We start from the raw sequence: 18927 nt of genomic DNA, 5'->3' as shown, positions 1-18927 counted from the left end.
ATTACCATTAAAGACGCATGTTTTGAACTTTATCCTTCTTCATCGTCTGCCTGTGCGACACATGCTGACACCACTGCTGTATAGTGCGTATCAGTCAGATCATGATGCTTTAAGGCAGACTCACTCTGTGAGGAGATCCTCTTACTGCAGAGTTCAAACTTGCTCAGCACAAACGTCAAACACAAGATTTCTACCTTCTGCATTAATTGTTCCAGCTTCTTTTTTTTGGTCACCTTTCAGCCCTCTTCTGGGAGTACACATCACACGCTCACTTTATGTGGTCAAAGATCAGTTTCTCCACCAGAGCTCAATCCAAACACGCATTATGTGTTATTAGCCCATGCTGACCCCCCAGATCGGGTCTGGAGCTCTGCAGATCTATTAGGCATTTCTTTCCAAACACAAAAGTGCATGAACGAAAGTGGAGTCACAGGTGAGTAATGGAGATTATTGAGGAAGTATTGTCAGGAGAACAGAGGCGCAAACACCTGCCCGCACACAATGGTGCAGATCAAGCCTGTGTACTGTGCCTTATCCCTGTACCTCTCTATCTCAAACACAATTCCACAATTCCAGCACACTAAGCAGTAACTAAGCAACAGACCAGAGAGGGGAAGAGGAAAAAACTGAGACACACAGAAGGGATGGGGTGACATTGGGTCCAGTGGTCTCTGCGGTTTCTTTAGCATTGATCTAATCAGGCCGGTCTAACTTTTTTTTTAAGCACTCGTTATTTCCCCAATTATTGTTATCTCACAATAGGTGCTGTTGTGTCTGATAGTTTAGGATAGGATGGAGGATGTCTCATCCAGAAATAGGCTGGTTGAGTAATTAATAGGAAAGACCGGGGCTAGTTGTCACACTTTTTTACTCCATTGAACACATTACTGTTCAAAATTTGGTGTCAGTAAAACTTTTCTCTAAAGATGCATTTATTTGATCAATAAAACAACATAAACAGTATTATTGCAAAATATTACAATTTACAATAAGTGCCTTATTTAAATATGTTTTTAAATGTAATTTATTTCTGTGATCAAAGCTGAATTTTTGGTATCATTACTCCAGTCTTCAGTGTCACATGATCCTTCAGAAATCATTCTAATATGTGACCCTGGATCACAAAACCAGTCATAAGTCGCACAGGTATATTTGTGGCAATAGCCAACAATACATTGTATGGGTCAAAATTATCGATTTTCATTCATTAGGATTAGGATATCATTAGGATATTAAGTAAAGATCATGTTCCATGAAGATATTTTGTACATTTCCTACCGTAAATATATAAAACATTTATTTTTGTGAGTGAATGCAGCACAATCGCGAACATAAATGGACAACTTTAAATGCGATTTTCTCAATGTTTCGATTTTTTTGCACCCTCAGATTCCAGATTTTCAAATAGTTTTTGATTGATTGATTACAAAAAAAAATTTGATTAAAAAATTGGTTTTGTGGTCCAGGGTCACATATGATCATTTGCTTCTCAAAAAACATTTCTTATCATTATCAGTGCTGAAAATTTGTTATTTTGTTATCAAAAGTTATTTCGAACATTTCTGCTACTGTTGCACAGAAAACAAAGATACTCATTAAAAAAATTTGTAATAAAAAATACTGAAAAATTTATTTAAAATAATATTAATATTTGTAATAAAAATTTTATATAAAAAATAGTCAAAAAATAAACACATAAAACAGCAAAAAACAACAGCAAAGAAACACTTAAAACATATGACGACTTGCCCCAATTTCATAGTTAATAAACTCCTTTTTCAGACAACATAGTTAAAATTTTCAGTTTAAATTTATACCTTCATTATTTACTAGTTGTCCTCTCCTTTGTAACGTCTCTGTATTCATGCTTCTTTGCAGCAATACTGTATACTGGAAAGAGAAAGGAAAGTGAATTAATTATTATATTAATTATATTACTTCATATGATGTGAGTTGATGATTGGAGATGTCTTTGGTGTCTTAGAAAACCCTTCCAGCCTCCGTTCATGACACTAAATTAACTCTGTGTTAGACATATAATTCAGTTCCAAGCACCGAGTCATTTCTGTTTCTTTAGCATCAAATCATGTCACCAGCAAGTGGCGTTTGATCTAATTACTAAACTCTATTTCCTTGCTGAGTGCATTTCATAACATCAAACCAGAATCCTCCTGCTAGAACAATTTTATGCAAAAAAAAAAGAAAAGAAAAGAAAAGAAAAAATCCTACAATGTTTTAAATGTGATCCGAAATATATATTTTCATCTGCATGTATGACTGTAACCAAAAGTAGGGCTATAACAACTAATCAATAAAATCGATTATAATAATAATAATAATAACTAGCGCCTTTAAAGCAGCTTCTCAAGGCACTTAACATAATAGAACAAGCAAATAAAAATAAAACTTTTAAAATAAAAAATAAAAAACAATATCGAATATAAAAGTCAGGACAAGCAAGGAAAAGCCAACCTCAAAAAATTAGTTTTAAATAATATCTAAAAATATTTAGATTCTGTGCATCTCTAATATGAGGAGGGAGTGCATTCCAAAGCCTAGGAGCGTAATTGGTGAATTGGTGTAATATGCTAATTTCTCCTGACTCCAGTCAGGATCCTTGCAGCTGAATTTTGCACATATTGCAGTTTGTTAAGCATGTTTTTAGGAGCCCCGGCAAGAAGTGCATTGCAATATTCAATGCGGGAAAAACAAAGGTATTAATAAGCCTTTCAGTCACAGAGAGGGATAACATAGAGCGGAGTCTAGCAATATTTCTGAGATGAAAAAAGGGGTTCTGAACAGTGTACTGCACATGAGAGTCAAAAGACAAACTGGAATCAAATATAACTCCTACATTTTTAAATTTAGCTTGTGACTCCAAAACAGAGCCATCTATGTTTAAAATTAGTGAGCCAGCTTTACGAAGCTGATGAGAGGAGCCAATGATCCTCATCATACCAAGGGGCAGAACGAGCAAAAGAGACACTGTGAGACTTCAAGGAAGCAAATTAATCTAAATTAGAAGCAAGAGCAGTGTTCAACTGTAACATCTTCTCTTCAAGAGGAGCTGACGGAAGACCACTAAGAGAGGGAACAACAGAGTCTACAAAATCTGACGGATTAATTGATTTCCATTTACGGAATTTAACAGTGTGTAAGGATGACATACAAGGTAAAGGCAGTTCCAGATAGACCAATATCGACAGAAGACAGCTGTGACAAAATTGCATCGTTTGCAATCACAAGATCCAGTGTATGACCTTTGTTATGTGTTGGACCACTAATAAACTGTTTAAGATTAACAGATTAACAGTCCAATAAAAACAGAAAGTCCTTTGTCATCACACAGTCATTTTGTTCAGTGTGTATGTTGACGTCCCCTAGAATGAGGATTGTCTTGAATTTAAACACAACATTGACAACAAGTCAGCAAACTCAGACATAAAAGATTATCGATTAGTCACGTCTGCACGCTGTGCTCGGAAACATCAGCCAGTCATGACGCTTTACAGTGGTGAATAACCCCTTTACCCAAATATGTTTTGTCTGTGAAATATGCTGAAATATTCTAAAATATGTTTGTTAGTTTGACACTTGAAAATATGTTTTGATGTAATATTTGTATTTTAACCCTCTTTTGCTTATAATGCACAGCATAGCTAGATACATTCACTTTGTTTTCATAGTCTTTATATTGCACATTGTTTTGAGGACAGCATTGGGCAGGATATGGAATAAAATTGTTTAAAATAATATATAAAAAAAAAAATTGATCTTTTTTTTTTTTTTTTTTTAAGTAGCCTAATCATTTTTTGATTTTTCATCGGACTAATTGATAAAAAACAAAAAAAACAATTGACAGATTAGTCGATGATCAAAATAATCGGTAGTTGCAGCCCTAGTTCATAATTTGTTTTTTGACAGCCTGGCCAAAATTAGTCCACACAATTTGCCGTGTTTCTGTTACATTTGATCTGTGTTTCCCCCTTCATTGTGTTTTTGGTTCAGTCCTGTGACCTAGTGTTCCATGATTGTTCTAATTAGTCATGTCTATCACCTGTGCATTGTCAATCACCTCATTAGTTATCTTGTTAGTCCCTGTGTATTTATACCTTGTGTTCTCCTTCAGTCTTGGTCCGTTATCCTCAATGTAAGCGTGAATATTTGGTGTTTCCCCTGAGAGTTTGGTTATTAAATGTTATTTCTAGGTATTCCTTGTCTCCATGCGCTTTGTCCTACATGCAACGTGACAGTTTCATTGCGTTATCGCTAATTAAACAATTGACTTTAAGCACGACTAAACAATATGCTTACAAAATCTTTAACAAAACATATTAACATTAAGCTTAGCGTCAGTTCTGGCAGGTCACGTTAGTCATGCTCGCATCAGCTGACTCTCAGCTGATCCACGTCTACCTATAGGAATATGACGCCTTTCACTTTATTCATAAATAAACTCCTTATCAGTAGCTATAGCGTTTCTCAGGAGCTATACCCTCCTCCATCCCCAGCTCCTCCTCTCGTCAGTCAGGATTTGGCATTCTGACTCCCTTTGAATCAGAATAAATTCTCGAATCATGTTGTACTTTAAAAAATATATTCCTGTTGGTTCTGTTCTGTTTACCCTAAGGGTGTTATTGTTGCTCTTATCCATTATAGGCTGCATGGATGCGCAGGGAGTTCTTGCCCAGAACAGAACTATACCGCCAATCCAAACTGTATGCAATTGCCAATCATATTTGACGATAGTGGTCCTGACAGAAATCTTATTGACATCTTGTAAGCGAAGTATTTTGCATTGACATTTTATAATTGGAAATTTATTTTCTTGATCCTTGAAGAACATTTTATATGTACGTTTTATATACAAAATACGAAATAATTAATTACCAGACAACCACAGCCTCCAAAGGAGGCACCAGAATTTCAGAATTTTTGGTGTTTTTTTCGCGGAGATATTAGCCGAAAACCACCGGGCGCGCTTCAAAATGGTGGCCGCCAGTGGGCCAGAAAATTTTTCGTATCTCCGCAACGCGAAGACCCAGAGAGCTCAAATTTGGGTGAGGAGGTCCCATGGGGACCCTTGCTCGAACGTGAGAGTGACGGGCCTCGGGGACGCCCCCTACTGGATCGCTGTTCGCTGGGACTCCCGACTTTGAAAGGCTAACTCGGGGACCTGGGCGAGTTGGACCTCGTGGGTGGGCTCGTTCGAAAGGCCTCATATCAAGCACTACGATAGATTAGAGTTTGGGGAATATTGAGCGAGGGGTTCTTGAGATGTACCTTTATAAATATAAGGATTTTTAATTCACCTTTATATTTTTATATAAAAAAAAAACTCCCATCACGGAGGGCCCCTCTATGCGTAAGGGCCCCTGGGCACGTGCCCAGATTGCCCGTATGATAGATCCAGGCCAGTCTGAATGCTACGAAACTTGGTAAAGTTTGTCACTTGCTATGTTAACAGAAACAAAAAAATCATGGACATGTTTTGAAACGGTTAAATGGTCCTGAAAAAAATGGTCACACTTGTACTGTTCGGAGTCAAAAATGACCGCAGTAGAAACAAATCGGAAGCGAATTTCATCTGGAAACATTTGGTACTGTGCCCAAACAAAATCTTACTGAAAGCTCATTTTTTGAGATATCAACCTCATATTTGGAGCACAACTTGTTTAGAGTAAAACATGTTTTGGAAAATATTTATTAAAATAATGTTAAAAATATAATTTTTTATGCATTTTTCGTAATAATAAACTTCTATAAATTATTTTTATTTTCACTTTTTTCACTTCAGCACTTTATTACTTCAGCAATAATCTGCTAAGTGTCTTCTATAAAAAGAGACCAAACTTATTTCTTTAGGCCTGACAGTTTAAGTCATTAAAGGAAGTTTAAGAAAATTTAATTTTCAGGCTCAAAAAGTGATTAAAAGGTAATAAATGGATCATAACTATTGCATAGATATAATTTAGTACCATAAAATCCCTTAAAAATACAAAATAGAAAAAATATCATTGAATTAAAGGCAGGGTAGGTAGGAATGGTCTAAAAAAATTCTTTTTCAAATTTGTTTAAACTTTATGTACATATCAATACATAATTAAAATGTAAGTACTCTGAAAAAGAAAGTATAAAAATCGAGTGTCTGTAGACCTCTCAGGACTGTTTTAAAGACAGTTCATTATTTCCATTCACTCCACCCCCTCCCTTCTGGGCTCCTTCCAAAGCCACGCCCCCAAAACACATGAACGCGCGACTCCAACCGCTGAGCTGAAGACGCATTATTTACCTGAGACAAGCAGAGAGGAAGGAGCACAGTGCATGTAGTGACATCATGTCAGAATCACATGTAATAAAAAAATCTAACGTTAATTGCTTATGAATATAAACAAATAAGATGTATTTTAGTACTCACTATCAAGCTTGCATATTGATATTGGTAAATTTAAAATATATATTTTTTGATTCGCTAACGAGCTAGTTATATAAGCTAAAAACAGGTTGCATTGATACACTTTTTTACATTACCATCAGTAATATTGTGATGAAGATGAATTTCGTGTAAGATTCATAACATATATGGTGTTCTGCATGTAGGGGTGGGAGATATTGACAAAAATGAATATCTCGATATTTTTTTCCAATATCTAGATATCGATATTCAGGCGATATTTTTGCCATCCTTCAAAGAAATGTGAGCAAACTGGCAAAGAAGGTCCAGTTGGTCTTTTGACTTGCTGCATTTGACCTATATTATACTAGGCTATAGAAAAAAACAATAAAGGAGCTAACTAAACAGAATCTGTGGCAGCCCCTACTTTTTCCACTTACAAAAAAAACAAAAAAAAAACTTAACTAGGCACTTCTTGCAACAGTGATTATTAAATCAAACAACAATATGGTTGATGATCAATTCAAAGTAAAAAAAAAATAACATTTTCAAAACGGTATAAATCCATTCATTTTTCCCCCAAAACGCTATAAATCCATCTTCTTCTTTTTTTTTTTTTCTAAATTTATGGTTTGTCTTTTTAAAAAAGTTTTTGTCTTTTATTTTTCGTGTTTGCATTTATGAAGAAAAAACAATATTACTTGACAGTTCTCCATTATGGACGCGAGCGCTCTGAAAGCTGCACTAAGACTTTCAAACTTTAACAGAGACCTCAAAACAGAAAGCACAAAGCCTTTCTTTAAAACGAATTTCGTTTTGTATTAATTGTATCTTAATTTTAATATATTTTTTTTCCATTAATTCATTAATATTTTCATTCCTGGATTAAATACATAAAGTAAATATAGGCTATCAATCACAACATAAGGTGCTTGAACTGGAGATTATATCATCGTGAACCGAACCGTAGCCTCGCCTCACAGGCCTAAAAAATGTGGAATATATTTACAGAAATCTGGTTCTAAACAAAACCATCCAAAACAAAATAAAACTATGTAGCCTTATAAATGTGCATTTCTCCGGTGCATGCGTTCACTAGCCTACTGCGAAGATCGCGAGTCAAATATCGTCAACTTCATCTTTGCAGCCGACACAGAAATTAATAAACAATTAAAATGTCTTATTGCAATATTTTACACATTCATAATCATTACTTTTGCTGGTTCTTTGAGGCAGCTTTTTAGGTTTATGGCGTTTTGGAAAAGAGCTCTTCACGTACAAACATCGTTTCACCAAGGCACAGCAGCCCTTCAGCACATAAGAACAAAAAGAGAAAAAGCACGGACTTACTAATTACGAAACTTTGATGTGGTTGAACAGGTGAAACAGTCACAAATTCCTCTGCAACTCAAACATTCTCAGTACGAGTTATGAAGGAAGAGAACAGCATTTCAGTTTTCAGCGCGTCCTCCTTTGATTGCTGTGTTGTGACTGGAAAAGTGCATGCAGGAGCACATGCGCAAAATGTAGGTTTGTAAAATGTCCTTTTGTAAAATAAAAAATAATTTTAGGGCGAAGCAGAGGAGGTCGTGCAAGAGGCCGTGGCGTGCAACTAGGGTCCGAGGAAGTAGAGGCTGAGGACGGGGTGGTCGCTGGAAAGCCACGATGATATTGACACGCGTTTTATTTCTTTGATTATCCAAAGACTTTTTGTTCATTACCTTTTCTTGTACTGTCTTCTTTTTTTTGCCTTGTTTGCCTTCACTAACTGCATGCCGGTAATGTGAATTTTGATTGCTCTTTCTCTGCCATTGTTTTGCTATTCCTAGGTTCCGTGCCTCTCGAATTCCTCAAATCAAACGTGCGCGCGCAAGTGGGCAGATCCCGTGGCAAAATGGTGGTTGCCATGGTTGCGAGAGAGAGTGACAGTCGCCTAAGCCAATCCTTTGATTCGTCCCGAATCGAAATAATGAGCTGTGTTTAATACAGATTAAACGGTCTAGAGTCACTTGATTTTTATACTCTTTTTTTTCAGAGTACTTACATTTTAATTATGTATTGATATATATAGAAAGTTTTAACAAATTTGGATCTTTTATTTTTATATAGTCCTACCTACCCTGCCTTTAAAATACATTACATTCATTTTTTTTTCTGCCACACGATCAGCACCAGAGGGTTACTAAAGCAACCTTATAATTGGGCTTTTGAAGGTTTAAATTAAATTTATTTCTAATAAAAAAAAATTAAAAAAAAGTGAAATATATTCTGAAACATATTTTGGCCAGATACATTTATTTTCCCTGCAAATAAATGCACATAAAAACATGCACAGCTGAATGCCTGGGGATGGAGAAACTAATTGTGCTTGCTTTGGGAGTTTGAAGCTTTTTTTTCAGAATAAATGACGTCAGTGACGTCAGTGACGCCGAGTCTCTAACACAAAATCAAATAAGTCAGAAACAGATGTGAGCGCACACAGCACCATGCTGCGAGACCTCTCTGGGTCTTCTGGTTAGCGCTAGACTGCTAATGCACTCGCTGGGTGATCTCGGCAAAGGGCCATTTAGATAAAGAGAGGAGGTTTGAACCCCCCATAGACAACAAACAGTCGTAACTATGTGGCAAAGGAAGGTTAAAAATTTGTGATCTTCCTGTTTTATTCAGAATCAACTGCAGTAATGATACTGAAGACTGAAATGTGCATCCTGTTTAACCGTGCGTATTTGTTTGTGTATGTAAATTTTTGTGTCTCACTGCATTGTTAAACTTCACCGCTATAGTTTCTGTGTGCAAGTGTCTGTGCAGTAGGATAAGAGAGTGAAGCCTACTTGGTTGCTAGGGGACATCTTTGCTTAAATTTTGTTGCTAGGCTGCCAATTCCCTCAGTTAAGTGGAAACATCTCCCCACTTTTCTGACCGTTCACCCTGCAACCTCCTCTTTCTCTATCCATGCATCTCATTCCTTTCCTCCATCTATTTTTTCCAACCAAAATAACCAGCCATCTGTCACTATGCATAAAGGTTGCCTGTTGCTAAGAAGTGTAGAGATCCGTGAGTTTCTAAATTTGTGAAATACGCAGTATTTCAGCTACATGTTGGACTCATAGTCTCATCTAGCCAGGAACTGCAAGAGAGAGCACTAAGGAAGTTAGTAATGTGTGAAGTCCACTGAAACTGTGAGAGATATGCAGCATATGTGTTTATGCGCTTAAGCTTCTTTCATATTAATCCATGCAATAAATGATGAAAAGCACAAGGCGAGCACACAAAGAAGGGTTGAAAAACATGGCAGTGCAGTCTTATTTATAGCAACAGCTGGGCTAATTGCATTCTAAACAATGATGGAATTTGACCACATCATAATGCTGAAGGGTTTGGTGATTATAGTCTGTCTGTAAGTGACCTTTGCACAAATTAATTAGGCACTTTTGTTAAACCAGCAAATCATTCTTACAGGCAGGTTGTCTGACAGGTAGAAAATAGATATTTACTTGGAAGTAGAATAATCATATAATCCTGTTATTATATTTGAGTGCCTCAATGAATTAAAATACGCTTTTTTCTCTTTTTTTGACAAAGAAAGTGAAGAATTAATGGTGAGCGCAGAACAGCTTGACTTTCACAGAAAAGTTTGCTCTGGTTTTATCGACACTTCGTTTTTCATTTCTTAATTTATCCCCGTCTCTTCTCTCCCACGGTTTTCTCTGTCAGTATGACATTTGCCAGCCACCGCCCGTCCGCCCGCGCGCTCTCGACACACTCGCACTGTCCTCGCTTTTTCAAAGTATTGTCACGGCTTCTCTGGAGAATACTGTACTCTGTGTAAATCAATCAAATAGACTTTGTTTGTTTCATAATTCTTGTGATATTTGGAACCGCATTGGCTTGGTCTCTTGGGAAACCAGATGTCATTTTAACCTGTTCAAATCCTAATTATGGTCAGGTGGCCATTTATATGTTTTAGATTTTAATTTACTATGCTTTATTTCTACTCTAAATGCAGCCATAAAATATATTCTTTAGAAAATTGCTTGTCCATACAATGCAATGCAATTGGGTTCAGTGTTGTGTTGGGCCCCATTCATATTTATTGTATGGACAAAACACACACTCACACTCACACACAGACACAAAATATCTTTGTTTTCAACAGAAAAAAGTCATACAGGTTTTGAATGACACAATGAGTATCATTTATTTTTGGGTGAATTATCTCTCTACTAAATATTGTAGTAAATATATTCTGCAATATTAAATCATATTTGTCCTGATTAAACCAAGTCAAAATATTATTTGATTTATCAGCATGGTCAAAACTTTGCTGAAAAACCTGTTGTACACAATCTTCTATATGCCTTCTGTCATCTGATTGATAGTTTATACTACTTTTATGATCAAGTAAAAGGCCTTTTAGCATAATTGTAAACGTGTCTCTTTGCTGTTGTCACTAGTACAACTTCACATTTCAAGTTGACTAAACTTAAGATTTTAAGGCAGCACGAATATTTAAAGGGATAGTTAACCCAACAACGAAAATTACCCCATGATTTACTCAACCTCAAGTCTACAGTCGGAGTTATATAAAAAAATGTCCTGGCTCTTCCAAGCTTGATAATGGCAGTGAATGGCCGTTTCTGTTTTGAAGTCCATAAAAGTGCATCTATCCATGATAAAAGTGCTCCACACACGGCTCCGAGGAGTTAATTAAGGCCTTCTGAAGCGAAGCGATGCGTTTGTGTAAGAAAAATATCCATATTTACAACTTTATAAAGTAAAATAACTAGCTTCTGGCCAAACGAACATACGGATTCGACTTGCAACTTATGCGAGTACTGCGACATACTGCTGATATTTACACTACGCCATGATCCACTACTCTACTTCTGACGTCACAAGTTACGTAAGTTGCACTTTAGGCGTAAGTAGACTGCGTATGGTCGTTTGGCCGGAAGCTAGAATTTTACTTTGTATTGTGTTAAATATTAATATTTTCTTACACAAACTCATCGCTTGATGGATAGATGTGCTTTTATGGACTTCAAAACAGAAACGGCCATTCACTGCCATTATAAAGCTTGGAAGAGACAGGGCATTTTTAATATAACTCTGACTGTATTTGTCTGAAAGAAAAATGTCATATACATAGGATGACTTGAGGGTGAGTAAATCATGGGCATAATTTTCATTTCATTTTTTCATTTTCACTATACCTTTAAAGTATTCGTGCTGCCTTAAAATCTTAGGTTTAGTCAACTTGAAATGTGAAGTTGTACTAGTGACATTTTATTAGAGGGTAAAAGCCTGATGTATCAAATATGATACTCAACAAAAAACAAAAATGCAAACTTTATTTACTTTTAAATAATTCTTTCAAATATTTTGTTTCAAGTTCAATAAACTGTTCAATAAAAAAAAAGAATTCTTATTAGTTCATATATTTGGCTTTACAGGGTTAACAAAGTTATTGTGTTGTAGGCTGCCATGCTTGATTTCCAAAGTTTTTTATTTAAAAACAGTGCCATTGGCTTCACTCTAAAAACACTACAAAAAAGTGATTGGGAGTCCATTGGGATAAACCCAGGGTCTGAATAGGACAACATAAGATGGAAAGACTTCAAAAATCACCATAGAGGTACATCCAGCTCAAGGCGTGCATGGGCTTCTTGTGATTTTCCAGAGCGATCAAGGTTTGACATTTTTGACCACTGGATCAAATCCCATTGATTAGAGCATCCTCTCTAGCTCTGACACAGAATGGTCTCCCTGGCGACATCCATGCTGATCGCGCTCTCTCTCTCCCTCCCGGCCCCCACCCCCTCCCACATGGACCACACGCACGCACGCACGCGCGCACACACACACGCACGAAACCTGCGCGCAGATCTCAGCTGAGTTGCATCGGCTTTGCAAGTGCCTTAGGCGTTGATCGTGATTATTGACAGCCAAGTGTGAGAGAACGCAACAGAAACGGGGCACTTTTTTTTAATCCAATTTGCGTGTAAACTGAAGGCATAAACCATCCTAAATGATTTTAGGAGATATTTTTATTACTTTTTCTCCTCATAAAACTTGCCCGACTCAACAGGCAGTTGCAGAAAGTGAGTTGATGCCATAAGAGGCTCGATTGTCTTCAGCATCAGTCTTCTGCGTCTCCGCTCAGGATGAACGGAACGTTTTTCAACCACACGGTGTTTACGCACGGCGTTCTGCTCAATCGCAGTCAAGAGCTCGCGGGGACTCTCGTTGACTGCTGCACGGGTAACGGGAGCGAGGTGACCGCAAACGACGGCGGCGGGTCTTTAGTTCTCGCTCACGACGAGCGCAAGCTGTTCGTTACGCGCGTGGTGCAGATCGCGGTGTTGTGCGTTCTTTCACTCACGGTGATGTTCGGGATCTTCTTTCTCGGGTGCAACCTCATGATCAAGTCCGAAAGTATGATTAACTTCCTTGTCAATGACCGGAGACCATCCAAAGACGTCGAGGCGGTGATGATCGGACTGAGTTAGCCACGGGTGTCACCTGTAACCGGCCTGCAATTAGCCTATCCTCAGATTGGGAGGCAGGAAGATATGCAACTTTTATGTTCACTCCCTTTGTACTCTGGGAAGAAAAGCCCATGTGGATGAACTGTTCCTGAAACAAAGATGACAGAGATGCAGCTGCACGTTTACAGAATAAGAATGTATTTATTCATGTTTACGTATCTTTTTGTATTTGAGGTAATTTTGCTTGTGATTTTTTACAGTGAAGTGTTTACACGTTTTACCTCATAAAAAGCAGAGTAGCTACTGCATTATTTGTAAAAGAATGCGAACAATGACTGAGGGCGCTCGACGGCTTGTCTTGCGAAATGCAAATTGTAGCTTCTTTGGGCGCAAGAAAGTCCCTTATTTATAATATAGAACACTCATTTTTTTGTCATAACAAAGTGACACACGATAACTTATGATTTATTGACGCACCCGCACAAACTTCGTCATAATGGAAAGCGCATGAGCTACGTGTTGTCATGGTTACCTTGCCAGCGCAATTTAGCGACATGTAAAAATAATCGGTCTAACTTTTATTATTACTGAAAACCATATGTGAAACTATTTATATACTTATATGAAAAAAGTACATTTACCAAGACCCTCTAAATCTTGTTTTGACTCCCTTTTGGGGGTGGGGGGTTCAAGCCTTATAATTGGAGAAATTCTGACTTCCCAAACCCACCACCACCCTGGTTTGTATTAGACAATCACTTTCAAAAGCATGTTGTTTTGTGAACGCTGACTTTTGTACCTTGAATCGCAGGTGTTTTGATTTCGAAGATGTCAAAATGTATTTTCCTCGGAGTTTAACTTGTGGCCGAGAGCACGTGAGGGGGGGATGCTCGTCTGGTGTGGCACTTGCACGTTTTCAAAAGACTTCTTCCCTGATCGCAGCGGCTGACGTCTCTCCCTCTGCATGCGCGGTGCTCGCTGTGTGTCAGACACTTTCTAAGTAACACCTCAATGAAGCATGGAGTATTTTGTAATATTGACTTGCAGACATGAAATTGTGCAGCATGCTTTGAATAAAGTTGTTTAAAACATTGCACTGCATTTTGTTTATTTCTCTTCAATGGTCAGCCATGCAGAACAGTGTAAGTGAAATAAATGGCCAATTTTGCTCCATTAAAAAAAAAAAAAAAAAACTATAAAAAAGGTATTCTTCATGCATCATCTTTGTTAGGTTATTGGCATAGATAATCCAGTGATGCACCTTAATATGGGAATCCATTTTTAATTATTAATTGAACAAATGTGGATTAATAAAGCTGACTTTGGAAAGGAATAGCCTTCAAAATGAGTAGTATAAAAATCACTTTAAGTTTCACGGGTCAGAGAAAATAAAATAATGTAGATTTTGTAGTGTATTCTATATTTGGTGATAGAAGCATACTGCAAACCCAAATAAGTTGGCAAAACTCAGTTACAAAAAATCAGTTACGTCAACATTTTTAAGTTAAGAAATTCAAATTTTAAGCAACCAGAACTGGCAGATTTTGTACTCATACATTTTAATTGCTCAACTTAAAATAAGCGAACTCGTACATTTCACTTAAAATGATCAAGTAATCTCAACTTATCATGCAAGTGGTGTGGAAAAACTCCATCTCACATAATTTCAATGCCCAACGAGACAAGCAAGCATACTGCAACCTTTGCAAGAAAAAGGGTCATTATGTGAAAGTTTGCATGTCCAGAGGAATAAGTGAAGTAACTAACCCTAACCCATGACGAACAAGAGAGTGACATAGCATTCTTAGGTACTGTTAGTACAGAGCATAATGATGCCCCCTGGCTGATAAAACTAAAAGTAAATAATTCTGAGCTGTTGTTCAAAGTGGACACGGGAGCAGATGTCACGGTGGGTATAAAGAACTGTTTAAGGAGGAAAACTTTGGTAAACTGCAGAAATTCTCAAATATACTGCTGGGACCAGGTCAAGATTCACTGCAGGTCAATGGTAGGTGCACAGCTAAACTCAGCACGAAAAATAAAACCACAACTTAAGACATAAATGTGATCTCAGGATTGAAAATGGCACTACATGGGTGGCCGGCAATCCATGCTCTAGACATCATAGCAAGAATCGACACAGTAAACCTTGATAGTCTGGAGTCAGTGAAAAGACAGTTTCCAGAATTATTCCAGGGTCTGGGAAAACTGCAGGGAGAGTATATGAGATGGTAGAACAACCGACTGACTGGTGCGCAGGCATGGTTGTTGTTACGAAACCAAATGGTGCAGTGCGCATATGTGTAGATCTAACAAAGCTCAACTGCGCAGTAAACAGAGAAAGATACATTCTTCCTCCTGTGGAACATTCTCTTGGTCAACTTGAAGTAGCCACGGTCTTCTCAAAACTCGACGCCAACTCAGGATTTTGGCAGATTCCTTTATCACAGAATTCAGCCCTTACTCCTTTTGGAAGGTTCTGCTTCAACCGACTTTGTTTTGGAATATCGTCGGCTCCAGAACATTTCCAGAAAAGGATGTCGCAAATGCTGGAGAGTCTAAAAGGAGTCTTGTGCCACATGGACGATATATTAGTGTTTGGAGTGTCCCAGACAGAACATGATCAACGTCTCTTTGCTGTGCTGCAAAAACTGCAAAAGGAAGGAGTGACTCTCAATGATAAATGTGAATTCTCTAAGAAGCGTGTGAAGTTCCTTGGGCAGATACTGGATAAGTCAGGGGTTCATGCAGATCCTGAAAAGGTGCGTGCAGTCACACAAATGAGTGAGCCAACAAATGTAAGTGAAGTGCGGAGATTCATGGCCATGATAAATCACCTAGGGAAGTTTTTACCAAACTTAGCTGAAAAAACGCAGCCTTTGAGAGATCTACTGCAGAAAAAGAATATGTGGGCATGGGGAGAGCAACAACAGAGAGCTTTTGAGAACATTAAAAGAGATCTAAGCACCACCACAGTTGTTTCAACTGATGCATCATCATACGGGCTAGGAGCTGTATTGCTACAGATGCAAGGTGACAAGCAGCTTAAACCTGTAGCCAACGCATCAAGAGCACTCACGAACACGGAAAGGAGATATGCGCAAATTGAAAAGGAGGCCTTAGCTATCACTTAGGCTTGTGAGCGCTTCTCAGACTTTCTCATAGGTCTTTCCTTTCATGTAGAAACAGACCACAAACCATTGATACCCCTCTTGAGTTCAAAGAACCTAGACGAACTACCACCACATATCCAAAGATTGCGGATGAGACTCATGAAATTCACTTACACTATTTTGCATGTTCCAGGGAAAAATATTGCGACTGCCGATGTCCTCTCCAGAGCACCTGGATAAGAAGGAGAACATGACGGACAACAAAATGAAGAAGAGATGAACCTGTACGTGAACTTTATTGTCACAGGCTTACCTGTAACTGAAAAGAGACTTCGCAAAATTCAGCAACATCAGGAAGCTGATCCAGTTTTACAGCTGGTGAAAAAGTACTCTCCAGAGGGCTGGCCGGCTAAAAACAGAGTGGAAACCATGGTGCAGCATAGCCTACTTCCAATTTGCTGGGGAGTTAACCATAGAAAATGGACTGTTGTTAAAAGGCTGTCGACTGGTAATTCCAAAATCACTACAGAGTGATATCCTGGAGAAATTGCACATTGCACACCAAGGCATAGCAAAGTGTAGAGAGCGTGCTAAGTAATCAGTTTGGTGGCTGGGTCTCAGCGCACAGCTTCAGTCAAAGGTGGAGAAATGTGATATTTGTGCAAGCCAAAGGAAGAACTTTAAAGAGACATTAATTCCCACAGAATTCCCTGAGAGGCCATGGACAAAAGTTGGAGCAGATCTGTTTCAGTGGAAAGAGGATCAATACTTGCTGGTGATTGATTGACTATTTTTCCCGTTTGTGGAAATAAGGAAACTGTCATCAACAACTGCTGCAGGTAACCCATCTCAAAAGTATGTTTGCCCGACACGGAATTGAGGTGATATCAGACAATGGACCACAATTGAAGTGCAGAATTTTTCAAGAAATTCGCTAAAGAGTGGGGTTTCTCTCATACAACGTCCAGTCCCAGATATCCTGAAGCCAATGGGTAAGCTGAAAGGGCAGTGAGGACTGTGAAGGATTTTCTTACCAAAGCAGTAGATCCATATCTTGCTCTTATGCATCGGGGCAAAACCATTAGCTAATGGATATAGTCCTGCAGAACTGGCCGAAAGCTTTGCACAACTGTCCCAGTTATTCTGTCAATGTTGAACCCAGGCTGGATGGACATGGATCGTCTGAAAGCAGAGGAAATGGTTAAGAGAGAGAAACAAGGTAAACAGTATAATAAAAGACACAGAGCACATGACTTACCGCAGTTGCATCCAGGTGAGCCAGTGTTGATTAGTGACACTAAAGAAAAAGGACTGTGATTACGAAAGCAGAGACTCCAAGATCTTACCTGGTGGATTCACCTAAGGGTATTCTGCTAAACTAAAATTCTGGTGTTGGACCAGATGTTGTGTGTACGGATAATGCTTCAGTCCTTCTCAGTATAATAGCAGTAAAAATAGCAGTAATTCTCACACAGAGATACACAATATTACACATTGCAAGCATCAAGCATAATATACTGTTTGACAAGCAAAAGAGAAGGATGGATAACGGGAAAGGGGAAGCGTGAGCCACCTAGGAGGAAAATATTTTTTTAAAGGAAGGCATAGAGTCTTATATTTCTGTAGATGAGTACTGTCTCAGGCTTCTGTCTCATGATCAGCATGGAGATGTGTTTTTTCTCTAGCATACATCTCATCCTTTCCTCCTTTCCCACTTCCTTTAATGGACTGTAAAAAATGAAGGAAAGTAGAGGGAAAGCTGAGAGCTGGAAAGAGAGGAGATTCACAGAGTTAACCTATTTCATAAATATTAAAGCAATGATAGAGCTTTGCCGTGTCAGCGCTGGATGTTTATAAAGTATTTGGCCTAATAAAAATTCAGGAGCATGCACACATAAATGAAGTGCACAAATGAAAAATGTTTTGTCTATGATTCTCTCTTTTTTATTTTTATTAACAGTTTACTATTACTATTTTCTCTCGTATATTTGCTTGTTTGTTTTTATTATAAATTATATTTTTGGATTACTGCGAATTCATTAAAAAATGTGTGTGTATATATACAGTGAGGAAAATAAGTATTTGAACACCCCTGCTATTTTGCAAGTTCTCCCACTTAGAAATCATGGAGGGGTCTGAAATTGTCATCGTAGGTGCATGTCCACTGTGAGAGACATAATCTAAAAAACAAAAATCCAGAAATCACAATGTATGATTTTTTAACTATTTATTTGTATGATACAGCTGCAAATAAGATTTGAACACCTGAGAAAATCAATGTTAATATTTGGTACAGTAGCCTTTGTTTGCGATTACAGAGGTCAAACGTTTCCTGTAGTTTTTCACCAGGTTTGCACACACTGCAGGAGGGATTTTGGCCCACTCCTCCACACAGATCTTCTCTAGATCAGTCAGGTTTCTGGGCTGTCGCTGAGAAACACGGAGTTTGAGCTCCCTCCAAAGATTCTCTATTGGGTTTAGGTACATACAATACAGTGCAGTCGCCCTGTCCCATGTGCAGAAAAACACCCCCAAAGCATGATGCTACCACCCCCATGCTTCACAGTAGGGATGGTGTTCTTGGGATGGTACTCATCATTCTTCTTCCTCCAAACACGTTTAGTGGAATTATGACCAAAAAGTTATATTTTGGTCTCATCTGACCACATGACTTTCTCCCATGGCTCCTCTCTCTGGATCATCCAAATGGTCATTGGCAAACTTAAGACGGGCCTTGACATGTGCTGGTTTAAGCAGGGGAACCTTCCGTGCCATGCATGATTTCAAACCATGACGTCTTAGTGTATTACCAACAGTAACCTTGGAAACGGTGGTCCCAGCTCTTTTCAGGTCATTGACCAGCTCCTCCTGTGTAGTTCTGGGCTGATTTCTCACCTTTCTTAGGATCATTGAGACCCCACGAGGTGAGATC

General features: G+C 38.2%; 1 protein-coding gene across 1 annotated transcript; it reads left to right on the top strand.

Annotated features, from left to right (window-relative positions):
• Positions 1–12558: 12558 nt before the first annotated feature.
• Positions 12559–12903, top strand: rprml (reprimo-like; the record flags this gene model as incomplete). Its single annotated transcript, XM_084111515.1, has 1 exon — positions 12559–12903. One exon carries the CDS (start codon positions 12559–12561, stop codon positions 12901–12903), a length of 345 nt encoding a protein of 114 aa, XP_083967641.1.
• Positions 12904–18927: the final 6024 nt, after the last annotated feature.

Source organism: Abramis brama, assembly GCF_963993115.1.
Source record: "Abramis brama genome assembly, chromosome: 1".
NCBI classification, from domain to species: domain Eukaryota; kingdom Metazoa; phylum Chordata; class Actinopteri; order Cypriniformes; family Leuciscidae; genus Abramis; species Abramis brama.
This window is presented reverse-complemented; position numbering and strand designations above follow the sequence as displayed.